The sequence below is a fragment of the Carya illinoinensis genome, chromosome 10 (assembly GCF_018687715.1).
Source record: "Carya illinoinensis cultivar Pawnee chromosome 10, C.illinoinensisPawnee_v1, whole genome shotgun sequence".
NCBI classification, from domain to species: Eukaryota; Viridiplantae; Streptophyta; class Magnoliopsida; order Fagales; family Juglandaceae; genus Carya; species Carya illinoinensis.
The window spans coordinates 11,784,560-11,807,603 of NC_056761.1; the positions used below are offsets into that span (position 1 = coordinate 11,784,560).

General features: G+C 36.7%; 1 protein-coding gene and 1 pseudogene across 2 annotated transcripts; one reads left to right on the forward strand and one right to left on the reverse strand.

The window, feature by feature from the left end:
• Nucleotides 1-164: 164 nt before the first annotated feature.
• Nucleotides 165-10,972, reverse strand: LOC122278422 (annotated as a pseudogene).
• Nucleotides 10,973-16,350: 5,378 nt separating this feature from the next.
• LOC122278057 lies at nucleotides 16,351-22,864 on the forward strand. 2 transcript variants are annotated; one of them, XM_043088130.1, is made up of 2 exons: nucleotides 16,351-17,112; nucleotides 22,280-22,864. In XM_043088130.1, the coding sequence occupies exon 2, from the start codon at nucleotides 22,302-22,304 to the stop codon at nucleotides 22,638-22,640; it is 339 nt and encodes a 112-aa protein (XP_042944064.1). In that variant the 5' UTR covers nucleotides 16,351-17,112; nucleotides 22,280-22,301; the 3' UTR covers nucleotides 22,641-22,864. The 2 variants fall into 2 exon arrangements, with proteins under 2 accessions (XP_042944064.1, XP_042944063.1); XM_043088129.1 differs by having other exon boundaries at nucleotides 16,367-17,129.
• Nucleotides 22,865-23,044: the final 180 nt, after the last annotated feature.

Sequence of the window (23,044 nt, forward strand, 5' to 3'; positions counted from 1 at the left end):
CTCCTAAACGAAAATAATTCCCTTTCATGTTTACCTCAATTACTCATTCTTATCAATTATAAACCACGACATACTCTTTCATCTTCTCCTCTCCCCTCGAACAGTAAATGTTTAGTACCTTATGAACTTAAATAGAGACAAACATGGAAAGAAAGAAGCTCAAATGTCAAAGCAGAAAGCATATTCGATGCATGTTGAACTTTGTTTCTTGGACTCTATGTTTGACAACTATATTTACAAGCAAAGTACATGTATATTCCAACCCCACTACCAGTATTTCGCACCTACAATTGTGACGCACATTGCCATGTTTTGACCAGCATTCATGAAATGGGTAGGAATATATTGTTTAGATACACTTACCATAAAACAAATGGGACATTGTGCTGCCACCGCTGCTGAATACCAATAATAGAACTACATCCTCAACTATTAACAAAACACAATACCAGCTTGGTTCGTCCTCTGAACATCAACACTGATTATATCTTTGGAATGCATAGAGATGAGAATGTAGAGATTTGCACAAGAAATAACGGGATAAGGGAGTAAATATATAGAGGATATATTTTCTGATAATCAGGATTAGCAAGAGACCCGAGAGTAACTATTCATCATACAGATGGAAGTAAAAAGGATGGATTTGTCAACTGTGTCCTACATTATTTAAGAAAGTGTTTCTATCTATAAGCTTTTCATCGCCTAATTGCTAGATGGAAGTTCTCAAATTTTCTCAAAGAAAAGAACGTCTCTATCGCTGCCAAGAGAGTCCCATTTTGGAAACAAGGTCATCTAAATAGATCTACATCATAAAGCAGAAAGTCCTAGCATGGCATTCACATTGTTGCAATTCACTCTTTGGCACAGAGAATTAAATGTTGGACACAATAGTTTCAACAGAACAGCCACACAAATTTGAAGAGGAACTATGGTTGGAAGGCAACATCAACAACAATGAATGCTACTATACAGGATTAATTACATAAATTTGCATAGCACGATAAGATCAATAAAAGAGCCAGATATACCACAAGAAATCAATATCTCAACAAAATGTAAGTTGATTGCCATTATAAAGAATTCAAGAGAAACCCTATTGAGGTAATGCCAAGTTGTCTTGTCAATGTAAAGATACTGTTGTGGCCCAATTCAAGGACTAAGGACTCGTTTGGCCACTTGTAGTATCTCAGAATTCTGTAAATAGTAGTTAAATGGTTTGAGTTAAGATGTTTTATTGGATTTTGGAAAATAAGTGAGAAAAAGTTAGGAAATGAGAGAGAAAATGTTTAATATTATTTTTGGAAAATGAGAGAGCAACAATTTGATATTATTTTCGTTTTGAAATTTGAAAAGAAAAATGCTATTTGTACTTGCAATTTTACTTACAATACAATATGTGCTGACGTGTCAGCTAGTGATATGCTGAAAATTATAAAATTTGAAATTCAAAAATTGAATTTAAAAAGAAAACTGATAAACTGGGTCTCATACGTAAAATTGTAAGAACATGTAGCACTACTCATTTGAAAAAAGTTGTATTGATTTTTGTGTTTTGTTTTAAAGTTTGTAAATTTTGTAATAATTAGGTAACGAATAGATGAAAATTTAAAATTTAAAATTTAAAAGTGTTGTGTTTAAGTGATGTTTGAGAAGAAAATTGTGAGAAGTTTTGAGACTTTCTCATCTCATCTCATTAACCTAACATACCCTAAGTTATACCTAATACTAAATCTTGGCATACTTGAGATACTAAAAATTTCTTCGTCAACTGGAGCAGTGACACAATCACGTATAACGAATTGGTTTGGATGAAATCCTGTAGCTACTTAAATTAAACATCTCTCTTTAGTCAGGTCCAAGGATAATTAAAGAATTTTCTCTACAGGAATAAAGAGTGCAATCACAAATTGTGGTATTGTCACTTGTATCGATAGTAGAAAAGAAGTGAGAAATAATATATTGAGGAAAAAAATTGCCAAAATACAACCTATGGGCTAGTCATATCCAGGGCATGTGTTGAATTGCCAAAAAAGTGACATGAGGAAGGGTTGGAGAGGAGGCCAAGTTCCATCTGGTTAGTTGGAACAATGTTTGCTCTCCAATTTTTAACCAGGAGGTTTGGGGGTTTGTAATTTGTGGAGTCACCAACTAGAATGGGATTCTCTTTAAAGGGAGGTTATTGACTTCAAATATGGAAGAAATAGGGGGGTTGGTGCTCTAAGGAGGTGAGGGGTGCATATGGAGTGGGTTTATAGAAGAACATTAGCAAGGGTTGGGAGAGTGTTGCTAGTCATATCTGTTTTGTTAGATTTTGGCACAACATTTGGTATAGTGATCTTGATTTAAAGATGGGGTTCCCTTCCTTTTTTGCCTTGCTTCTAATAAGGAGGCCTAGATGTTGGACCTTTTGGTCAACAACAATGGTTCTTATCAGTGGAATGTTCATTTTACTAGAGCTGCCCATGATTGGAAGATTGGTGCTTTTTTCCAAGTTTTTCAGTTCCTTACATGCTGCGAGTATTGACAATTTTGAGGTAGATAGGATGCGTTGAAGGCCTAATGGAAGCAAAAAGCTCATTGTTTGATCTTTTCTTAAGGTCTTGACATCCCATAATAGTCAAAACCTCTATAGTCGCTTTCTTCATTTGAATTACCTCTCGTAGAAAGAGTACACTTTATAACCTACCAACTTATTTTTTCTCTCTCTTCACAATACAAGCAATTGTGGCGGCTTGTATTGAGAAGCTTTAGCGTGATTTCTTGTGGGGGTTTTAGGGGAGGAGTTCAAGTTTCACCTAATTAAGTGGGAACAAGTTTGTCGTCCTATCTATGGGGGAGGTTTGGGGGTTAGAAATCTAAGGGTATTCAATTGAGCATTATTAGGCAAATGGTTGTGGAGATGTGCTAGGGAACTAAACACTCTATGGAAATCGATGATTGAGAAGAAATATGATGGTTTATGGGCGGATTGGTATACTAGAGAAGTAAGAGAGGCTTATGGAGTTGGGTTATGGAAACACATAAGAAAAGGGTGGGGGTTGTTTAACCGTTATGTTAAGCTTCAGTTGGGTGCAGGATCGAGGATCAAATTCTGGAGAGATGTTTGGTTTGGCAACAGGGTTTTAACAGATTTGTATCCTTCTTTTTTCCATATGACAAGCACCAAGGATGTCTCAGTGGTGGAAGTTATGGAGATGTTAGGGGGACAGATTCTCTAGAATATTAATTTTAGTAGGGCGGCACAGGACTGGGAAATAAGCAGCTTTGCAGATTTCTACAGCCTTATATATTCCATAACATCAAACATACAGCAAGAGGATGTTCTGTGGTGAACTCCAATAGGCAAAGGTACTTTTCCGTTCGTTCTTTCTATAAGGCCCTTACTCAAGAGCCCAATAATCAGTTTCCTTGGAGAAAGATCTGGAGATACAAGGCACCTCTCAAGGTTTCTTTCTTTGTATGGACTGCCTCCTTGGATAAGATACTTATCACTGATAACTTGAGAAAAATGAGGATTATTATTGCAAACTGGTATTGCGTGTGCAGAGGTAGGGGAGAGTTAGTAGATCATCTCCTCTTGCATTGTGATACAACAAGGATTCTCTAGAATGAGGAAATTGCTCGATTGGATATGACCTGGGTCATGCCAAAAACAGTGGAGGCAATTTTGGCTAGTTGGTCAAACGTAAGAGGCATGCAACTAATTAAAACTATTTGGAAGATGATCCTTCTATGCATTATGTGGTACTTGCGGCAAGAGCACAATAAGCAGACTTTCCAAGACCAGGAAAGTTCATGGAGGAGCTTAAAGTTTTATTTTTTAGAACTCTTTGTAGTTGGGCTATTGCTGTGGATTTTAATGGTATGGCCCTTCATGATTTTCTTACCTCTAATGTGCCTACCTAGTTAGGGCATCAAAATTGTGTTATTGGCTTTGCCATTCTTTGATCCATATAATTTGTTTATTTATCAAAAAAAAAAAAAAGATCGACTATGGACAACTTGAGAAAGTGTGGTCTTATCGTTATGGATTGATGCTACGTGTGTAAGAAGAATCGTGAATCTGTGGATCATTTATTATTGCCTTAAGAGGTGACTAGGGCACTTTGTGATGAGATTTTTAGTAGATCGGGAATTGCATGAAAGATGCCTTGGAGGTGGTGGATCTTCAAGATTGTACCCAAGTAACTGCAGTTTGGAGAATGATTTCTTTGTATCTTATGTGACGTATTTGGCTTGAAAGGAATGACATATGTTTTGAAGATAGAAAGTGCACTTTGGAGGAACTTTGAAATCTTTTTGTGTCCACTTTATTGCTTTGGTTATCTGTTATTGTACTTGATGGAAGTAGTGCTCATGATCTTCTTGTTTCTTTTTCTGGTTCCTAGAATGTCATTAGTTGTTTTCTTTTGCTCTGATTACTTGGGTAACGCCTATTTCATTCTCATTAATAAAGTTACTTTTATCTATAAAAAAAAAATGCATTGCAGTGTATGTAAAAAGGTATCCAAGGGAAGCCCAAGATTATATAATACTTTGAAAAGAAGTGCTACAACCACAAAAAAATTTCACAAAAGTAAATTAACAAACTGATGTGCCTTCATGTGATATGTTAAATTTTAAAATAAAAGTAACTTTATACCACATTAAACTATGCCAGTTTGTAAGTTTACTTTTGCACAGTCCCTTTGTGGCTAAAATTAGGGTTGTGCATAAAAGGGCCTAGCCCGATCAATCCGAAAGGCCCGACTTAGGCCCACCCGACTTTAGTCGAGTTCAGCGGCTCAAACCCTTTACCGGGTTAATGCATGTCGAAACCAATCAAACCGTGGCCCGAGATCACGAAGAAAAAGAATTGCCTCCATTTCTGTCCCGTCTTCAATCCCTAACAAGGCTAACATCTCTCGACCCCTGGACATGATCAAGAGCTCCTACTGGAGCATCATGGCAGTTGCGGCGGCCACAGAGTTGTTGTTGTTGAAGGAGTCGTCGAACTGTATCAGGGTTGAGCGGCGTCGTATCATCGAGAGGTTTCTTGGCTTGAGGTCCCAGACGCTTGGCAGGGTTGAGGTCGAACTCGAAATCCAGTACCTGATGACGATAGGAGGAGTATAGACGGGAAAAACCAGAGTCGAGGACACCGAAACCGAGTTCTTTGAACGAATCGCATTGCACGCTTCAAAGCCCTGGTTCGTAGCGGAGGCAATCAATAGATTTCAGACCACAGGGTTGATCTTGGAAATGGCGGAGCAGGAGAAGAGGAAGTGGAAGAGGAAGGGGGAGGGGAGAATCGAAAGCAAATGGCAGAGTAGGAGAAGAGGAAGTGGAAGAGGAGGGAGGGGAGATGAAGGGGGAGGGGAGAATCGAAAGCAGAGTAACGAGAACGGGTTCGACTCGATCCGCAAGTTGCGGGTCGGGTCGGGTCGAATTGGCGCGCGATTTCCTGCCTGACGGGTCGGGTCGGATCCAAAATTTGATTTGGGCAGATCGGTGTGCAACCCTAGCTAAAATATTTATTTACTTTGAAATGTCTTCCATGATTTAGTTTGGAAAAAAGAACCATTGCCCGACTAGTAGATTCTAAATATGCAAGCTTGTGGGGTGGGTTGTGTTCTAATAAGATCCAAGGGTCTCATGGGATGGGATTATGGAAGACTATAACAAAACGTCGACGAAAGTTTTCTAACCATTTAAGATTTGCCATGAGACATGGATACAATACGTTCATAATCCGACATGAATTGTAGTGTGATGATTTGGCCCTCAATGAAGTTCTACTAGATGTGTACAATGTTGCTTGTGCCAAGGATGCTATTCTAGCGGATAATTTGAAGATTTTATATGATTCTCCCCAGTGGAATATAAGATTCATCATAGTGGCTCAAGACTAGGAGACAGATGCTTTTAGCAATTTTCATTTTATTTTGGATTGGTATACAACATTTTATTGATCATAAAAATAGGCAAAAGCTCAAGTGTACAGGAATTTTTTAGTATGTTTGTTCCACTAGATTGAGAAGAGGAAATGAGGACAAGATTTTTTAGGCCCTATCAAAAGAGGGATGTTCAATGTTTGTTGTTTCTATTATATTCTTATCCCTCATGTTAACGACCCATTTCATTGAAAGAGTATTTGGCGGACAACGACCCCTTGAAAAGCATTCTTTGCTAGTACAATGTCTCTAGGGAAGATTCTCACTACAGATAATCTAAGGAAAAGACACACCGTTGTGATTGATTGATGCTACATATGTAAGAGTGGAGAGTCCGTTTATCATCTTCGTCATTATGAGAATACAAGTGCTCTATGGAGGAACTTCTTCAATCAGATTGGATTGGCTTGGGTCAAACCCAATATTGGCCCCTCTTTTATACCATTACCTTGCCCACTACATTAGCAGGGACCAAAATCTCAAGTGTTGAAGTGGGAGGCAACCTGCATAGGGTCACAGAGTTCAAAAGCAAAGCCACATAGAATGTATTAAAGCTGAAGGAAAAATCTTCAAGACCAGATCTCATAAAAATAATATACCGACCCTCCATACAGCTTGGATGAATATGTGGGCATGGATCCATAGCCATTATCGCCCACCTACCAAAAAGAAAGAAAAGTAAAAATAAATGCTAACAAAAATAGTAAGAAGAAATTTGATGACTTAATTGAATCAGAAATAAACATCAATCAAAGCTACAGAGTTTATATATATATATAGGTGAAATTAATTCAACTAAAAAGTCGAATGGGTGTGTTTCGAACCATTGACCTCCCTTGGGGAAGGGAGGTGTCCAACCACTTGACAAATTTTCATATAAAATAAATTGAGACTATTTAACAGAACATAGAAACTTTTTATTTTTAGACCAAAAATCAATTTCCAAACAACTAAATTGAAAAAAATTAAAAAAAAAAAAAACATTATGCTAAAAAAAAGAAAAAACAGTTTAAAATAATAATGGCAAAAAAGAGTATAAGCCAAAGGCATTTATTTGGATAGAGTTGTCACTAGGAACACATTTTATTATGCTATTGGTCTTGTACTACCATAGCAATTTTACAGCCACCTAAAATATCTAAAATGGCTATAGTGATGAATATAACAAGAGTTTGGCAACAAAAACTCCTATAAAATACAGAACAAGGTAGAGCTTTCCAACCTTTGTAACAAAAGGACAAGAGGAGGTAAGGATTTAGGAACAAATAAATCACCAGTGGCTCATTACAATCAGACAAAAATATAGACAAATACACATTTAATATTTGGACAAGAAAAAAAGACTTGGCTACTTTTTTTACAAAGAAGAAAGAGCCCATCTACTCCCTTGCACAGACAGGTGCCATATCACAGGAGATGTATTGCTAATTGTTGAGGAGAGCAAAAAAGTGATTAAAGTGAGTCATAAGTCAAAATGATACGTCATTCTCGAAATATCTTATACGAATCACTTTAAGAAAGTGATTCATCTTAAACTCCTAGATTAGCACCAAGAAAATTGCAAGCTTCATCCATATGAGCAATAACTATGATGAACATAAGTCATGTTGATGCTGATGATGACTTATAAAAAAATTGATGAAAGCTACAGTCAAGGGTGAAATGAGAAAAATAAAACAAACATGATCAACACACCGACAAAGAACCTTATCCATAGAGGCTGCTTGAAGAAAGCATGCCCAAGCCATTTCCACTCTCAACCCTCCAATCATGTCCAAAAGGGGCAATTGGGGCAACAAAAGGCAAGACAGATGAAACCGAAAGACCAGAGCCAGCAAAGAATAGAGAATCTGCACCGAAAGCAAGGTTATGACCACCATCCCCATCTTTCAGGACATGATCGCGAAGCCTTAAAATAATCTAGATAAGTGCATCTCTAACAATGCCAACTTCTCCAAGCACCTTGAGGAACAATTTCTAGATCATATATCGCATATCCAAAAGAAATAGTAAGACATAGCCCATAAAAGATCTATAAAACAAACCTCAACAGGTTCATCATTTACATCAGCACAATTAGACTTGTCAGTTTTCGAGTTACGGACATCAGTTTTAGTTCTCTTACGGATCTCATTTATAATTGAGCCACTTTTTCCAATGATGCATCCAATGACCCTAGATGGAAGAAGTAGTCTAACAGTAACAGTGTTATCATCTTCATCATTGATCTTCCCTTGCAGCAATAAAACAGCGTCAACCGCCATGGATTTCAGATCATCAGGTGATTGCCAAACAATGGAAAAAGTAAGAAGTTAACAAGTATTAGCAGATGAATAACATTAGACTGCCAATTGAATTGGATGTAATTTGACAATAAAAAAAAAACATAAAATTCACAAGAACTATAGACTTTCAAAAAATAATAAAACAAAACAGAAAGGCCATATAGCAGAACTGTACCTCTGTTGCAGTAATCGTGATGACACACTCATCACAATCATACTTGGTATCGTTGACCTCAATGCGAGCACCACTAGCCTGTCTTATGCTTTTAATGGTACCCCTTCCTTTGCCAATCACAGGCCCAATCTTGTCAAAAGGACACAATACTCTTATAATTAACTCCTCCGATTGTGAGGCATTGGTGAACCCATACACCACAGGAAGGGAAGATGAATAAAGAGGCCATGTATTCCCTGTATCTGCATAACTCTGGAGATCCTGCACATTTGTAGCACCTACAATTTAAGGATCAGATCTAGGAGTGACAATAGGATCCACACTTGGATATAGTCCACCTGGTGGATAAATAGGGACATCAGATGGGATGATAATGCTTGGAGAAGCTTCTGGTACTGAAGTCTCAAGAGGAATCTCTTATCTAGGAATGAACTTGTACATAATTGCAGAAACTGCAAATAGAGCTTTCTTCACGGCCTCTGACTCACCACTAATCCATTCATATGAAAAGAGAATAATTAGAAGCAAATAACTTATCAGACAAGAACTTTCGTAAAGGTGAAAATGAACCCATGGAGAAAAGTCATGATAAGAGGAATAAACATATATGTTATTTTATGCATAATTTGTTACTTCTTGTGTAATTGGGTCATGCCTATTTACTTGTTCTAATAAAATTTATTTTAATTACAAAAAAAAAAAAATATGCATAAGATCCAATTAGTAGAACTAGATGATGTTGCATAACAAAAGAAGTACTCCATTGTTCCACATTCATTAAAAAGAAACTTTTTTTATAGGTAAATCACATTTTTATTAATGCAAAAAATAAGCATAGCCCAAGTGCACAATTGACTAAGCTATATCAAAGACTAACCAAAACAAAATTGTCAAAGTCCATTGCACATGAGTTAGTTGGATCAGTGGCATCCTTGGCCATGACCTTAATGTTTGTCCTTGTCTTGCCTTTCAATTTCTTTATTGTGGCTCCAGCCTTACCAATGATATTTGCAGACTGGCTAGATGGAACAAGAATTTGACATCCCTCCTCATCCTTTTGCTTATTGTCAAAATCTCTCACAGTAGCCACGACATTTGCAATGGCAGCATGAACTTTGAGAAGAGCATCATGTGCAGCACATAAAGGTTCCCTGTCACTAAACTCATCATCAATCATGACCTCTTCCTTCTCCTTAACATAACTGTAGATTGTGATAACACGGTCTTTAGCATCAGGATATGGATCAACAACCTTGACTTTTGCCCGTGTCTCTTGCTTGATTGAATTTATTACTTTCCCACTCTTACCAATGACACTTCCAATAACCCCATCTGGACATAGTATTCTATAAACAACCAGCTTGTCAGTACCTCTGTCATCTTTGTTATTCACCTGTCGCTTCTGATTCTTATTGTCCCCACCATGGTCCCTCTGGGATCGAGATCTCTTCCCAGTCTCACCCATCTATATGTTAATTGGCTCCTAAAAGTGCAAAAAGAGTTCAAGTTTAATACATCCACAACAACCACTAGGTCCAGTATGCGTCTTATAACCTTCTCTTAGCTTCTCAACCCGAATTCATAAGCTGTACAATTTTCACTAAATTCTAAAATAAAAAAAATAAAATTTCAAAAAAAAGAAAAAGAAGACTCATGCTACATAAATTTTTATGAGTAACAGATTCATATGACTTCTATGTTAAGAAATTAATTACTTTTTTATTATTTCATGTTTCTCCCATGCAAACACGAACAAGTTGAAAAACCACAAAAATTACAGTATAAAAGAACTCTATCATGAGTTATAAATGGCACAAAATTGCGTGAAACCCACAAACACAGAAATCCCTATATACCTGCTATAAAAAGTATTTGATAAGCATATGCCTTCTATAAATACCAAATTGAATATCGACAAAAATCACATACAAGTAACACAAAAAATTGGGGAGGGGAGGGAGGAAGAGAACATCAATTGAAGGCATGAAATTGTGGGACATTAAAATAATGCCCTCAAAGATAAGATTGCATCTCTCTCTATAAATAAATTTCTAAATTTTTTAATAATTCACGTTCCAATTATCACGTCAAAGAATAAAATAAATGGTGTAAATTAAGTACATATTAGTATTTAAAAAAAAAAATCTAAAGATAATTTTTCCTCGAAAATAATGCCGGGAAAATAAATAAAAAGAAAATATAGGTAACCCTTACGCTTCAAAACCCTTGGACAAAGTAACTTAGTTATCTACGGATAAAGAAAGAAAATTAATATCAAATAAAGAATTTCTGTACCCAGAGCTTGCAAAGGTGCAAACTTGTGACCGACTCCAAAAAAGATAAAGGTATTAGGGTGTACGAAGGGTGGAATATTTGCTTATAGGAAGAGGGGAAAGAAGAAAGAAAATATTGGTGAAAAGGCAATAACAAGAGAGAGTTTTCGAGGAAGAAGATGAAGGAAAAGTAATGTTACTTGGGATTAAAGAAGCGCAAAAGCACACCCTTGCAATTGTAGATTGATAAAGAAAAGGTTGTGTACTACCTCTTCTTCTTCTCGTAGAAGGAGAACCTCTTTCTCTTTGGAAACGTACCCGTAACCCAACGGTACATCTTTCTTTCTCTTAAAAAAACATTTTCATATTGCTAAACTATGTTTTTTATTTTTTTAGACGTTGAACTGAACTTAACTTTAAAATAAAAATTAAAAAGTTGAATAAAATATTATTAAAATATTATTTTTTAATATTATTATTATTTTAAAATTTAAAAAAGTTAAATTGTTTATTATATTTTATGTTGAAATTTAAAAAAGTAGTAATGATTAAATTAATAGGATGATAATTTTACTTAGATGTTTCTACTAGATGGAACTCTGCATATTTGATGTTGTGTACCACTGGAAAACATAAATAAGCCTTTGAAGAATGTGTTTGTGGATGAACCATTTGTGAACCCCACTAATAATGATTGGAAGAATGCACATATTTTTGTGGAATTGCTGAAAGTTTTTTATGATGTTATATTGAACATTTTTTGTTCTTTGTATTTGACAGCTAATGTATGTTTTAATTAACTTTACACAATTGAAGATGCATTAAATGAGATGTACTTAAGTGATGATATTATCACTAGTACTATGGTCATAAATATGATAAACAAGTATAAAAAGTATTGTGATAGTACAAATAGATTTAACTTGATAATATATATTGCATTTGTGCTTGATCCATGATATAAAATGATAGCAATGAATTTCTGGTTGCAAAAATGTAGAGGATATGAGTTGGCAGATAAAATAAAGGACATGGTTAAACTTCTTTTAGGCTGCTTGATTGAGCAATATAACACATTTCGTGTGGCTAGTGGGAGGAGTTCTAATGTGGCTCAAGTAAGGCCAAGCACTAATAATATAAAATATTGGTAATGAGCGAACATCGATTTCGACTAAATTTAAGATCATGTTTACCAACTTCCTTAAGAAATGGGGTGTTACAGAGTTTAGATCGGAGCTAGATAGGTATTTTTTTGAGATGTGTATAGACGACTCATTCAGCTTTGATATCTTAGATTAGTGGAGAATTAATGCTACTAATTATCTTGTCCCTTCTAAGATAGCATGTGATGTGTTAGCCATCCTCATTTTTATTGTTGACTCGGAGTCCGCATTCAGTATTGGAGGATGCATATTGGATCCTTTTAGGAGTTCCTCGTCTCCAGAAACTTTTGAAACTCTCATTTACACTAAAAATTGGTTACAAACCAAACCAATCAATATTCAGGATCTGGAAGAATACATACAGTCGATAGACCTTGAAGGTAAGTTTGAAATGTGAAATATATTTTTTAATATCTATCTAACTTGGTTTATTATCTATTTAACTCAATTTTTAATTTGTTTTAGATGGTTATCTAGCTTCATCTTTAATCAAGGCTGATGTGAGTCTCCATTCACATTCATGCTGAAAAGTTTAGATCCTATCATGAGAGAGAATATGTTAATCTTCAATGGAGGTAAAAGATTTGTGCATTCTTTTTTAGGAGTATGTTTTAGAAGTATGACTTCTCCTGATATGGAGTTCTAGTTCTTTTAATTGCCTATACATGGTTAAAGATTACAAAGGATATATGATCACTATTGTGTGTAGGCTGCTGCTTTGAAAAAAGTTATTAAATATTCTAGGGTATAAATGATGTAGTATTCTCGTTTTGCCACAAAAGATCATGCAACTAAATTTACTTATATGGTGGGATAGAAGTAACACGTGTCCATATTATGAGATTATCTATTAACTTCTTATTTTTATGGTTCTTCCATTTTTCAAATAAATATAAGGTTTAGGTTATGATTACATTTCAAAAAATCAAAATAGTTTCTTCTTGAATTAGCTTTTACAAAGCATTGTGATGAAGCTACTCCATATATCAACCTGCAAGTGTGGCCTACGAAAGACATTATAATAAACAAAAATTAGGTTCTTTACTAACTTATTACTTATCAAAAAAAAAAAAACTTGAGTCTTTACTTTAGCATTTATATGAAAGTCTTGCAAGCATAAACAACTATGATTGTAACGAAGATTGATGATAAGCCATGTAGATTGAAAAGCTTGTTGTCTGTGGCATTACTTCTCTAGGGATGCTATTTTGCAGATGGCTCATGAGATGAACTTAGCCCATTTCCTAGAAAGATCATGTTAAAGGTCTAATATATATATATATTTTTTCAAGTGCTTGCTTTTGCAGTAACGTGTTGGTGAAATTACTTTTTCTTGCCTTGACATGACCTGCTTGTTATTTTTATGAGTAAACAATAAATTATGGATTCACAATTCTTGAGTTGGTTTTAGGCAGAGAATTATCTTCCTCTAAGTTAGATTGAACCAATTTCTGAATCTAATCCTTTTTTAACATGTTTAGTCTTGTTTTTTTTACCAATATAATCTATTATCACTTCATTACCTATTTGTAATATGGGCATGATGGATTGAAGATCATGCCCATATTACAACAACCTCATCAGCTTCAAGGAGAGGTAATCTTATTAATAGTAAATTAGCTAATTAATACTATGCAATTAAAGCCTTTAAAGACTACTGCTCTGCATACAAATTGTGCAGGATCTCTCTCAATCATATCACTCAAAGTTGCTACTTGCCGGATTTATTTTGTAATTCATATCTTGTAATTTTGTATTGTAATGTAATGTGTAAATAATAAAATAATGTAATATGTAGTGGATTGCATGCATTTTATTTTTTCATTTTTATATATTTTTATTATTCTAAAAAATTTTAGTTAGTTTTAGTTAGTATTATGCTTTTTAGTTAGAATTTTTTTTTATATAATATATGGCTTTTATGAAAATTATGATTTTCAACACTTTTTTTAATATTTTAAAATATAGAAGAATCATGCTTCTCAACATTTTCATATAAATATAGACTTTTATTATTTAAAAATAAAAAATATGTCTATGAAAGTCGAGTTTTACCCAATTTGAGAAAAAAATAGGTGGGGTACAACCCGGTACCAGGATTTCCGAATTCCTAATTCACCTGAGTATCATCCCGGGTCGTAACCTGGGTATATCTGAGCCGAAACCTGACCCGAGTTTTAAATCAGGATTCTGGACTAGATATACCCGGATACCCAGTCCAATACTTGGGTGAACAGCCCTAAGTATACACTTTATAATTGTGCGTAGAATTACTAAATAAGATGATTTTATCTATTAACCAAACTGGGAGACAAAAACATCTATATCAGACGGGCATTATTATTTAAAACTTGGGTCGGGCCGGATATACCTATACCTGGGTGAACAACCCTGAGTATAAACTTTATAATTGTGCGTAGAATTGCTCAATAAGATGATTTTATCTGTTAGCCAAACTGGGAGATGAAAACATCTATATCAGAAGGGCATTATTATCTAAAATTAGTTGCTTATAAAACGTCTCGGTACTATTGTGGAGCTTATTGGGTGCCTTACGGGGGACAATAATCCGAGAAACGACCAAACTCGAATGTTTTTCTTTTCAGTTCTGCTATGTACAAGCGGGTTGCACACCCAACCCGCGTACTAATTGTTATTTTAATATTTTATTAGAAGTTATTCCTTCATCTATTTTTTATCTTTCGAAAATGTTTAGCACACGTCTCAGTGGTCTCACCATAGCATCCCTCACTCTCAACTCCACAACCAAGCGATGACGCTATAGTAGTTAGTCGTAAAACCTTCATCACCAAACATGAACCTACTCTAACTTTCTGAAGCCAAGCCAACCATTCCATGGGTCTGAATAAAGAATCAACTAGGAAGACTAGGCAGAAAAATATAATCTTACCCGCAGTAGTGGCAATCAAGAACACTACTTCTATAATATGATTCTCGCCATTTTCCTACAATAGGGGCATTGACTTCAGTCTCAACTAGACCTAGACCCGCTCGAAAAAGCAGGATTGCATGAATGGAAAGAACAAAATGGAAAGGACAACCATACGAAACTGCTAATAGCAGAAGGTAGTATCTATATTATATATAGTAGAGCTTGAAGGAATCAACCTTAACCATTGCTCAGCTTTCATCTCACAGCTCTTCTACCCTCAAGCAAAATGGTTTGTTCCATCACTACCTACTCACTGTATAGCAACCTAAGCCTATGTTTTAGCTTCCTGAAATAGAGCATCCACCACCCACTTTTTTTTTCTGCAACTTCTCCCTCACGTTGAGCGTAGCCAACCTCGAAGCACCTTTCGCCGTCGCGCATCATCCTCTCGAGGTTAGCACTTTGACAGTTTTTTTCTCTTCTCTTGTTCTGCACTCTCGTTAACTTTCTCCGTCTCTCACTCTAAAATCTTGCTCTCTATCTTTCTATCTTCTACCACACTAATATGCTATAGCCGAGCCACCCTTTATTTAGTCGTCGTTGTACTCCAACCAGCCCAACTCAATCGCACAGTGTTCCTCTTTCTCTGTGCCTTCATCTTCAAATGGGTGGGCTGTTGACACCTTCCTGTTTCCTTTATGAGTTGCTGTGCAAATTATAGAATTTTCGAGTTTGGATCGTAGCTTTTCCCTGTTTGACTATTGCATCCCTTCCCTCAAACTTTTTGGTCCCTTCTCGAAGATTATTTTATAGAGCATGCAAATCCTGTATATCTGATAGGGGGAGGAGTCTTCGTGCGTCTCAGTCTTCAGTAAGAGTGAGTGTGGGAGGAGATTTCAACGGGGGAGGAGTTTCAGATGGGGGGAGTCTTCGAGCAATCCAGTTAGAAAAAAAGAAGAAGGAAAAACCAAAACCACTCTCTTCCCGCTCTAGATGAAATGAAATCAACTTAAACACGCTGTTTCATTTTTTCACGTCAGTATTGATCCGCGATTGGGTATCCTGAGCACTAATCTGTACATTAATGTGATGTGATTGATTAAAAAGTAAATTTTATTAAAAATAGTATTAATTTAAATTTTAAATATGAATAAATTAGTATTAATATACAAATTAATATGCAATTATACTTATATATAGTAAAATTCTTTTCATTTTCTTTTGGGAGAGCCTGGCAGCCGGTCATGGTTTTTATACAAATTTTACACCAACCAATAAAAGATGCGACGTAAGAATTTCTTTAAGAGTGAAATAAACATGAATATAGTGAATTTTAAGCTTTTCTCCACTTTTCATACCTCAAGGATGCTTTTCTCTCTCTACTTTTTACACACTTTTCTCTCTCACCTTTTTACTCCCATTTCCCCCGTCTCTGTCTCCTTCGAATAACTGGACCCATTCTCAGACTTCCACTCTCTTGCAGTATCCCTCGCATTCTGTCACTATAGATACCAAGCCAATATCTTGTTCATGCGGTTTACTTTTATCTATTTATTCAGAATATTTGTTTACATTCAAAACAAAAATACAACCAAATAACTAAGCAAAAGCAGAAAGCGAAGTACAAGGAAGTTTAATTTTATTTCGCCATAAAAAATGCACAAACTCATCTCATATATTTGAAAATTTAGTTGGAAATCAGAGCACAAGCCATTTCGCTCCCAATCACTGGCCATTTAGTTAGAAATCAGAGCACAAAGATCGTCATCGTCTTCTTCCCCTTCTTGATGATCGTCTTCGGTTTCGTTCTGGATATCATTTTTGGTGGTCTCATCTGCTCGTTGCTTATTGGTGTTTTCATTGAGTGGTTGTAGCTACTGAGTAGCTGAGCAAATGAGTCGATTCGTCGAATCGGACACGGACCAAGCCAACGGGTAGGATTTATTGTGGGAGAAGCTCAGTTTGGGAGCAGAGAGAGTGGATATGGATGAGAAACGGCCCAGCTTTCTCGCCATTCTTCCTTCTTTGGTCCTCGGCTTCGTACAGAAAAATAGAAAAAGCCCGCTGACGGCTGAAATTAATTTGGGGTGCGTAAGAGGGAGAGAAATAGAGGGAGTGAGAGACGAGAGCAAGCGAGTGCAACAGAGGGAGAGAGACGACTGAAAGCTCTGAATTGAAGTCTCAAAAAAATACTCTCAAGCTCACATCTATTATATTTTTTAAGTCTCCTACGTGTCTATTGTTTATTGGATGGTGTAATTCTAAACTCTGCACCCGTTCCGAATTGAAGCTTTTCTCTTTTCTTTTTCTTCTTCTTCTTCTTCATTTCTCCCTCTCTGTTGGATGATTGAGACACACGTTTAGGAAAGCATACCCAAGGGCATATCTGTGTAAGTTAATTCTACAGGTATAAAGCTCCAACCAACTCAATATTCTTACTTATTCGTACCATTAACAAGATAAAACCCACAAATTCTTTTGTTTTTTTCTCTTTTCGGGGTCAGGACATTAACTCGTTTGGTATAGTTTGTTTCTTATACTGTAATTGGAAATTGTGATCATGCCTTGTAGTTGATCCGAGGCTCCTTTTGAGAACCGCCGCTGCTTGTAATGTCTTCTGAGGTGTATTAATCACTTATTTTTAACAGCATCCTGCTGTGCTGTGTAGAGATTTAGCGTAGTTTTCAACGGGGATTTCCCCCCCCCCCCCCCCCCCCCCCCCCCCCAAAAAAAAATTAAAATAAAAGGTCGTTTTGTGCTTTGTTTCTGGGTATGTAATCTTTGTATTGCAGGATGGGGATTTGCTTTGCCCGATACATAAAGAGTTACACATTTCAGTTAGTTTTATCTTAGCTTGTGATACCGAGGAGGGAGAGATTGTAGAGGACGTTGCAGATGGAGTAGAGCTGGGTTGGGGTAGTATAGGAAGTTCTTTTGGGGGCTTTGTGAATTTCCTTTTAATCTGGCTTCAGACTTGGTGGGATGCGGGGAGTGTGGTGTACAAATGAGGTCAGAAACCTTTTGGGGTTGGGGAGTGGAAAAAAATTAGGAGAGGGTAGGGGGACGCTAGTGCTCTCGCTTTATTGACCTTATGGTGGGTGATGGATTTATAATCATATTATAGTGGGATGTGTGGTATGGGGACCAACCTTTCAAGACAATATACGCAGAGGTGTTCTCATCACAATGAGGTTTGAGATGCAGTACACTTGCAGACCTCAGATATTGTGCTCCAATGGAATTTCATAAGATCAGTCCATGATTGGGGGAGTTGGATATGTTCTCTTCATTCTTCAAAGAGTTGTAATCTCTGAGGTGGAGAAGCGGCAGTTTTATTGAAATATATTGGACTCCATCCGAGAGACAGAATTTTGAGGGTAGTTCCTTTTTCAAACTGGCTCTCCCTTCAGTTGGGCCTCCTTTTCCCTAGAAGTGTATTTGGAGAAACAAGATGCCGATGAGGGTAGCATTCTTTGTTTGGATTGCTGCCTTGGGAATGATTTTAATAATGGATATTTTGAGGAAAAAAAATATATGCTGGTATTGTATGTGTGAGGAAAAGAGGGAAAATATTGATCTATCTTTTACTATGTTTGAGCCAACGAGGAGATAATTGGTTGCAATTTTTAACACATTTGGTTTTGAGTGGATTATGACCAAGGGGGGTGGTGGACTTATTGACATGTTGGTAGAATCCTTGTGGGGGCCATGTAAATTCAGAAGTTTAGAAGATGACCCTCTATGCTTGATGTGGTGCATCTGACAAGAATGCAATGTCCAGTGGGAGAAGGTATGTGGCCCACGTCAATTCAAATTTCACCTCGTCAAGTGGGAGAAGGTATGTAGCCCTCTCTCGAATGGTGGTTTGGACATTAGAAATATGAGATATTTTAATTGGGCGCTACTTGGAAAGTGGTTGTGGAGGTACCATGAGGAATCAGAAGCCATTTGGAAGATGGGGATTGAGAGCAAATATGGGGGTTTATGGGGGTGTTGGTGCATAAAAGAAGTGAGAGGGCCGTATGGAGTGGGGTTGTGGAAACATACAAGAAGAGGGTGGGAAGTATTTACTTGGCACACTAGATTTCGGATAGGAGAGGGAGCCAAAATTAAAATTTGGCATGATACTTGGTGTGGTAACAGTTCTCTAAAGGATTCATTTCCTTCACTATTCTGGGTTGCAAGAGATAGAGATGCTTCAATGGCGGAAGTCATGGTAAGATCGGGGGAGCAAATTCATTAGAACATCAATTTCAGTAGGGCTGCACAAGATTGGGAAGTGAGCAGTTTTGTAGCCTTTTACAGCCTTTTGTATTCCATAAAGCCAAGCAACTCACATGATAGGTTGTGGTGGATACCTGCAGGCAAAGGTTATTTCTCGGTTCGCTCTTTTTATAAGTCCATCACTCAAGAGTCTCATGCTCAGTTTCCATGGAGAAATCTTTGGAGACACATGGCGCCACCCAAAGCAGCATTTTTTGTGTGGATTGCTTCCTTGGGTAAGATCCTCACAATTGATAACTTGAGGAAAAGTAGTGTGATCATTGCAGATTGGTGTTGTATGTGTAGGAAGGGGTGAATCTATGGACCATCTCCTACTAGAATGTGAGACAACTAGAAGTTTATGGAATGAGGTTCTTGGTAGAGTAGACTTGGCTTGGGTTATGCCTGAGACAGTTATGGCGGTTTTGGCCAGTTGGACAAACTTGGGAGGTATTCAACAAATTAACGCTGTGTGAAGATAATCCCTATATGCATCATGTGGTGTTTGTGGCAGGAACACAATTAATGGACGTTCGAGGACAACAAGAGATCGATGGAGGAATTGAAAGCTTTCTTTACTAGAACTCTTTGTACTTGGGCCATTGCTGTTGACTTTCATGGCTTAGAATTTCAAGATTTTCTTATCTCTATTGCTCCTACTTAGCTAGGGCAAACTATACATTGTATCAGGCTTTGCCTATTCTTTGATTAATATAATTTGTTTACTTATCAGAAAAAAAAAATTCAATGTCCAAACTTTTGAAGACTTAGAGAGGATGGCGACGATGCTAAAAGCCATATTGTTCAACAATCTCTATGCTTGTACGAAAGCTCACAACAGCCCTCAAGTTTCTAGAATCTAGCCTATATTATTTTAAGGATTTTTGTTCTTTTTCTCCTTCTCGTCAGTTGGGGGTCCTTTTGTATACTTCATGTGTACTTCGGTTGTGCGCCTTTGCACCTTCCATAAAATTTGCATTACTGATCAAAAATAGATTTTACAAATGTGGGAGACATCTCTCTTCAGAACTTTTTTTTTAATATATGGACAACACTCTTGTATCGCTGTATCTATCATTCACCAGTTATGGTGAAGGAGATTGTGGCTTATAAGCCTGCTGTAAAAATGAGAATTCTTGAGTTGAGGCAGCTGGGAGTGAGTGGCAAGAGAGCAGAGGATTAGCTTTTGCAAATAATGCTCTCACGCATTTGCACGGTTCTTGCAACAGCAAGGCAAAAAGGCCAAGATGAACAGCCCTGTATGTTTAGAACAATTATAGCTCTCTCATTCTTAATCTTCCCACCACATTGCCTTGTTTGTGGATGGAAAGAAAAATAAAAGTCTTTGAGGATGTTTGATCGTTCACCCCTATATGAAACTTTCTGTACTGTTTAATCAGTAGTGCTAAAATGTTTTTGTTCATAGGCTACTTTCTTAGCCTTTTTGGATTTTTTATGCTGGTATTTCTTCCTTTACTAATGTGAGTTTGTGTACCTTGCATGTGCTGGCCAAAGATCCCATCTTTTATTTTGAAAATCACTGTATTATACTTGATGAATAAGCATCTGATCTGATAAGCTATGATCTGTTTCAAATTTGCCAAAAAATTATTCAGCTTAATGCTTCTTGATTACATTGTAGGTCTAGTTTACACTTTATAAAATTTAAGCATGGTCCAGTATGCACTTTTTATGTCAAGAACTCTACCCCAAGTTACCAGAGTATGACCATTCTCCTCTGGGCTGTGGTATGGGCATCATTGGTTTCTTTCCCATAGTACAGATTATATGAAGTAAAAAAGTGATTGCTGTAATACTAAAATACCTATCCCTAGAGGTTGGCTCAAGTGGTAAGGGCCTTGGGCTGGGTGGTATGCTTCTTCCAGGTTTAAGTTTCAAACCCTTAGGTGCAAACAATTTCTAGGGGCCATTTAACTGGCGGAATTTCCCTTGAATTACTTGAGGTGCACTTGTAGGAAACTTCTTTCTGATGGCTTGTGCATCCTCAGGATTAGTCAATACTTTGTTTCTACACTACTTCTACACTCCTAAGACAATAAAAAGATAGTCTGTTATGCGTGTTTCCTCTATTGTTTATATCTACTTAATCCTAATCAAATCATGCATGTTCTTTTCTATGGGGAAATAAAAATATATGTCAAATTGGTATCCATTGGAAGTTGTTTTATTTTATAAAATAGCCGCTTTTCTAGAAAATTTTCTTGTTCCTTTTTAGCATAGCTATGAAAACAAAATATCTCTCTGAGAAAGGACTTAGCTTTCTCTCTCTCTCCCACTCTCTATCCTGTTTTTTTCGGGGATTGGAGGATATAAAACTCTTCAAAAAGTGTAACACAGTTGTTACCCAAGTATATGGATAGCACATGAGAGAAATTTGATGTGTGTGTGTGTGTGTGTGTGTGTGTGAGAGAGAGAGAGAGAGAGAGAGAGAGAGAGAGAATAAAAATGGGACTGAAATCTAAAGTTTAAAAAATACAAATAATCCAAGGTTAAGGAAAAGAGTTTGCAACTTGATATCATCAGCCGCTCATAAAGTGGTCTAATAAACAGAGATGTTAACTTGATATATTAAAGATCCCCGCCACCTAAAATAGAGCGTTTTGTTTCTTGCCAAATGCACCACATAAGACACAAAGGAATAACATGCTAGATCTCGCCCCTCTGATGCATACAAACAACTTTCCATCATAAGTCTGCAACCTAAGATAGTCATTCTAATTTGATTTAGTTTATGCTAAATAGCTACTCTTCATTCATGCTGCCAGTCCCCTTCTTTCAAAGAAAATTATATAGATTTTCAAGTTGAAAACTTGATTTTTCTTTTCTGTGATACAATTCCTATTACTTCCGGTAGGTTTTCCCTCTGTGCACCTTTTCTGCATTATATCCATAGGCCAACATTTTATTCAGTTTCTAACACCCAGAATGTTGCATGCTTGGTTTGATCAAGTTCATCCATATCCCTGTTTAATTGACGGTTAATTATAGGTTTTATGATGCTTGGAATAATATTATTTGAGGTGCAAAATATGAAAATGTGTTGCCTGCATCTTAGAATTGGGGAATCTTTCTTTCTTCCATAAAAATTATACAAGAGGTAGTGTCCCAGTAAATCATACAACTACTTGGTTTCCTATATCTCTAGTTTCTATGGTCGGTACATTACCATTGTTGATTTGGTGACACAAGCTAGACACTGTTTCTATTTAGTTAATGAACTTGGCTTATCAGAAGGCAAAAGAGTTTACAATCTTTTTTTCTTACATTTTTCAGATTTAGTGATTGATTCAAGTGCATGGATCAAGAAGTGGAGAAATCCTCACCTCCGACAGAGAGTTTAGACGTGTCTAACTCAAACCGTTCGGACCACATAACTCGTGTAGGGAATCTGCTGTTTCGCCAAATGCTTGTGGGAATTAAAGACGGACGTTTTTTCTTGGGCACCTTCCACTGCATAGACAAGCAAGGAAACATCATTCTCCAAGATGCTGTGGAGTATCGTAGCACCCAACGGTCCTCTCCTTCTCCCATGGAACAGCGATGCCTGGGTCTCATTCTCATCCCTTTCTCTTGTCGTTCTTCATGTCATGTGGATAGTTCCATTGAAGAGCAATTGTCACTGCTAAAGGTTTAGGGATTGAGAGCAGTTCTGAATTTCATAAGCTTTATGCTCGAGTCGATGTATAAGAAACGTGACATTTCCCTTGTTTGTGATTATCATGTTGTCATATCCTGCATCCAATAACTGTAACAGATTCGCTTTAAGTGAAAGCATTTGCTTTAAGATTTTCTCTTGAAATAATGTGATGGAGGAGATGGTTTGACCACAAGCATACAGAAGAATGCTTGTTTCTTTTATCCCTTGTTTTTCCATAGGTGGTCATGAGCATGAGTTTTTTAGAATATGTGTTTCTTCAACTACGTTTTGACTATGAACATTATATTTTTAAGCAAAGTTGCTTCTGCAATTGAGGTTATGTTTTTTATGTTTTAAGCAAAGCAGCCCAAGAAGAAGGTAAGAAGAATTTGCTCCCTGAC

Bases quoted from the DNA above. Each gene is read 5' to 3' on its own strand.
- LOC122278057 (XM_043088130.1), top strand. From the start codon at position 22,302: ATGGATCAAGAAGTGGAGAAATCCTCACCTCCGACAGAGAGTTTAGAC.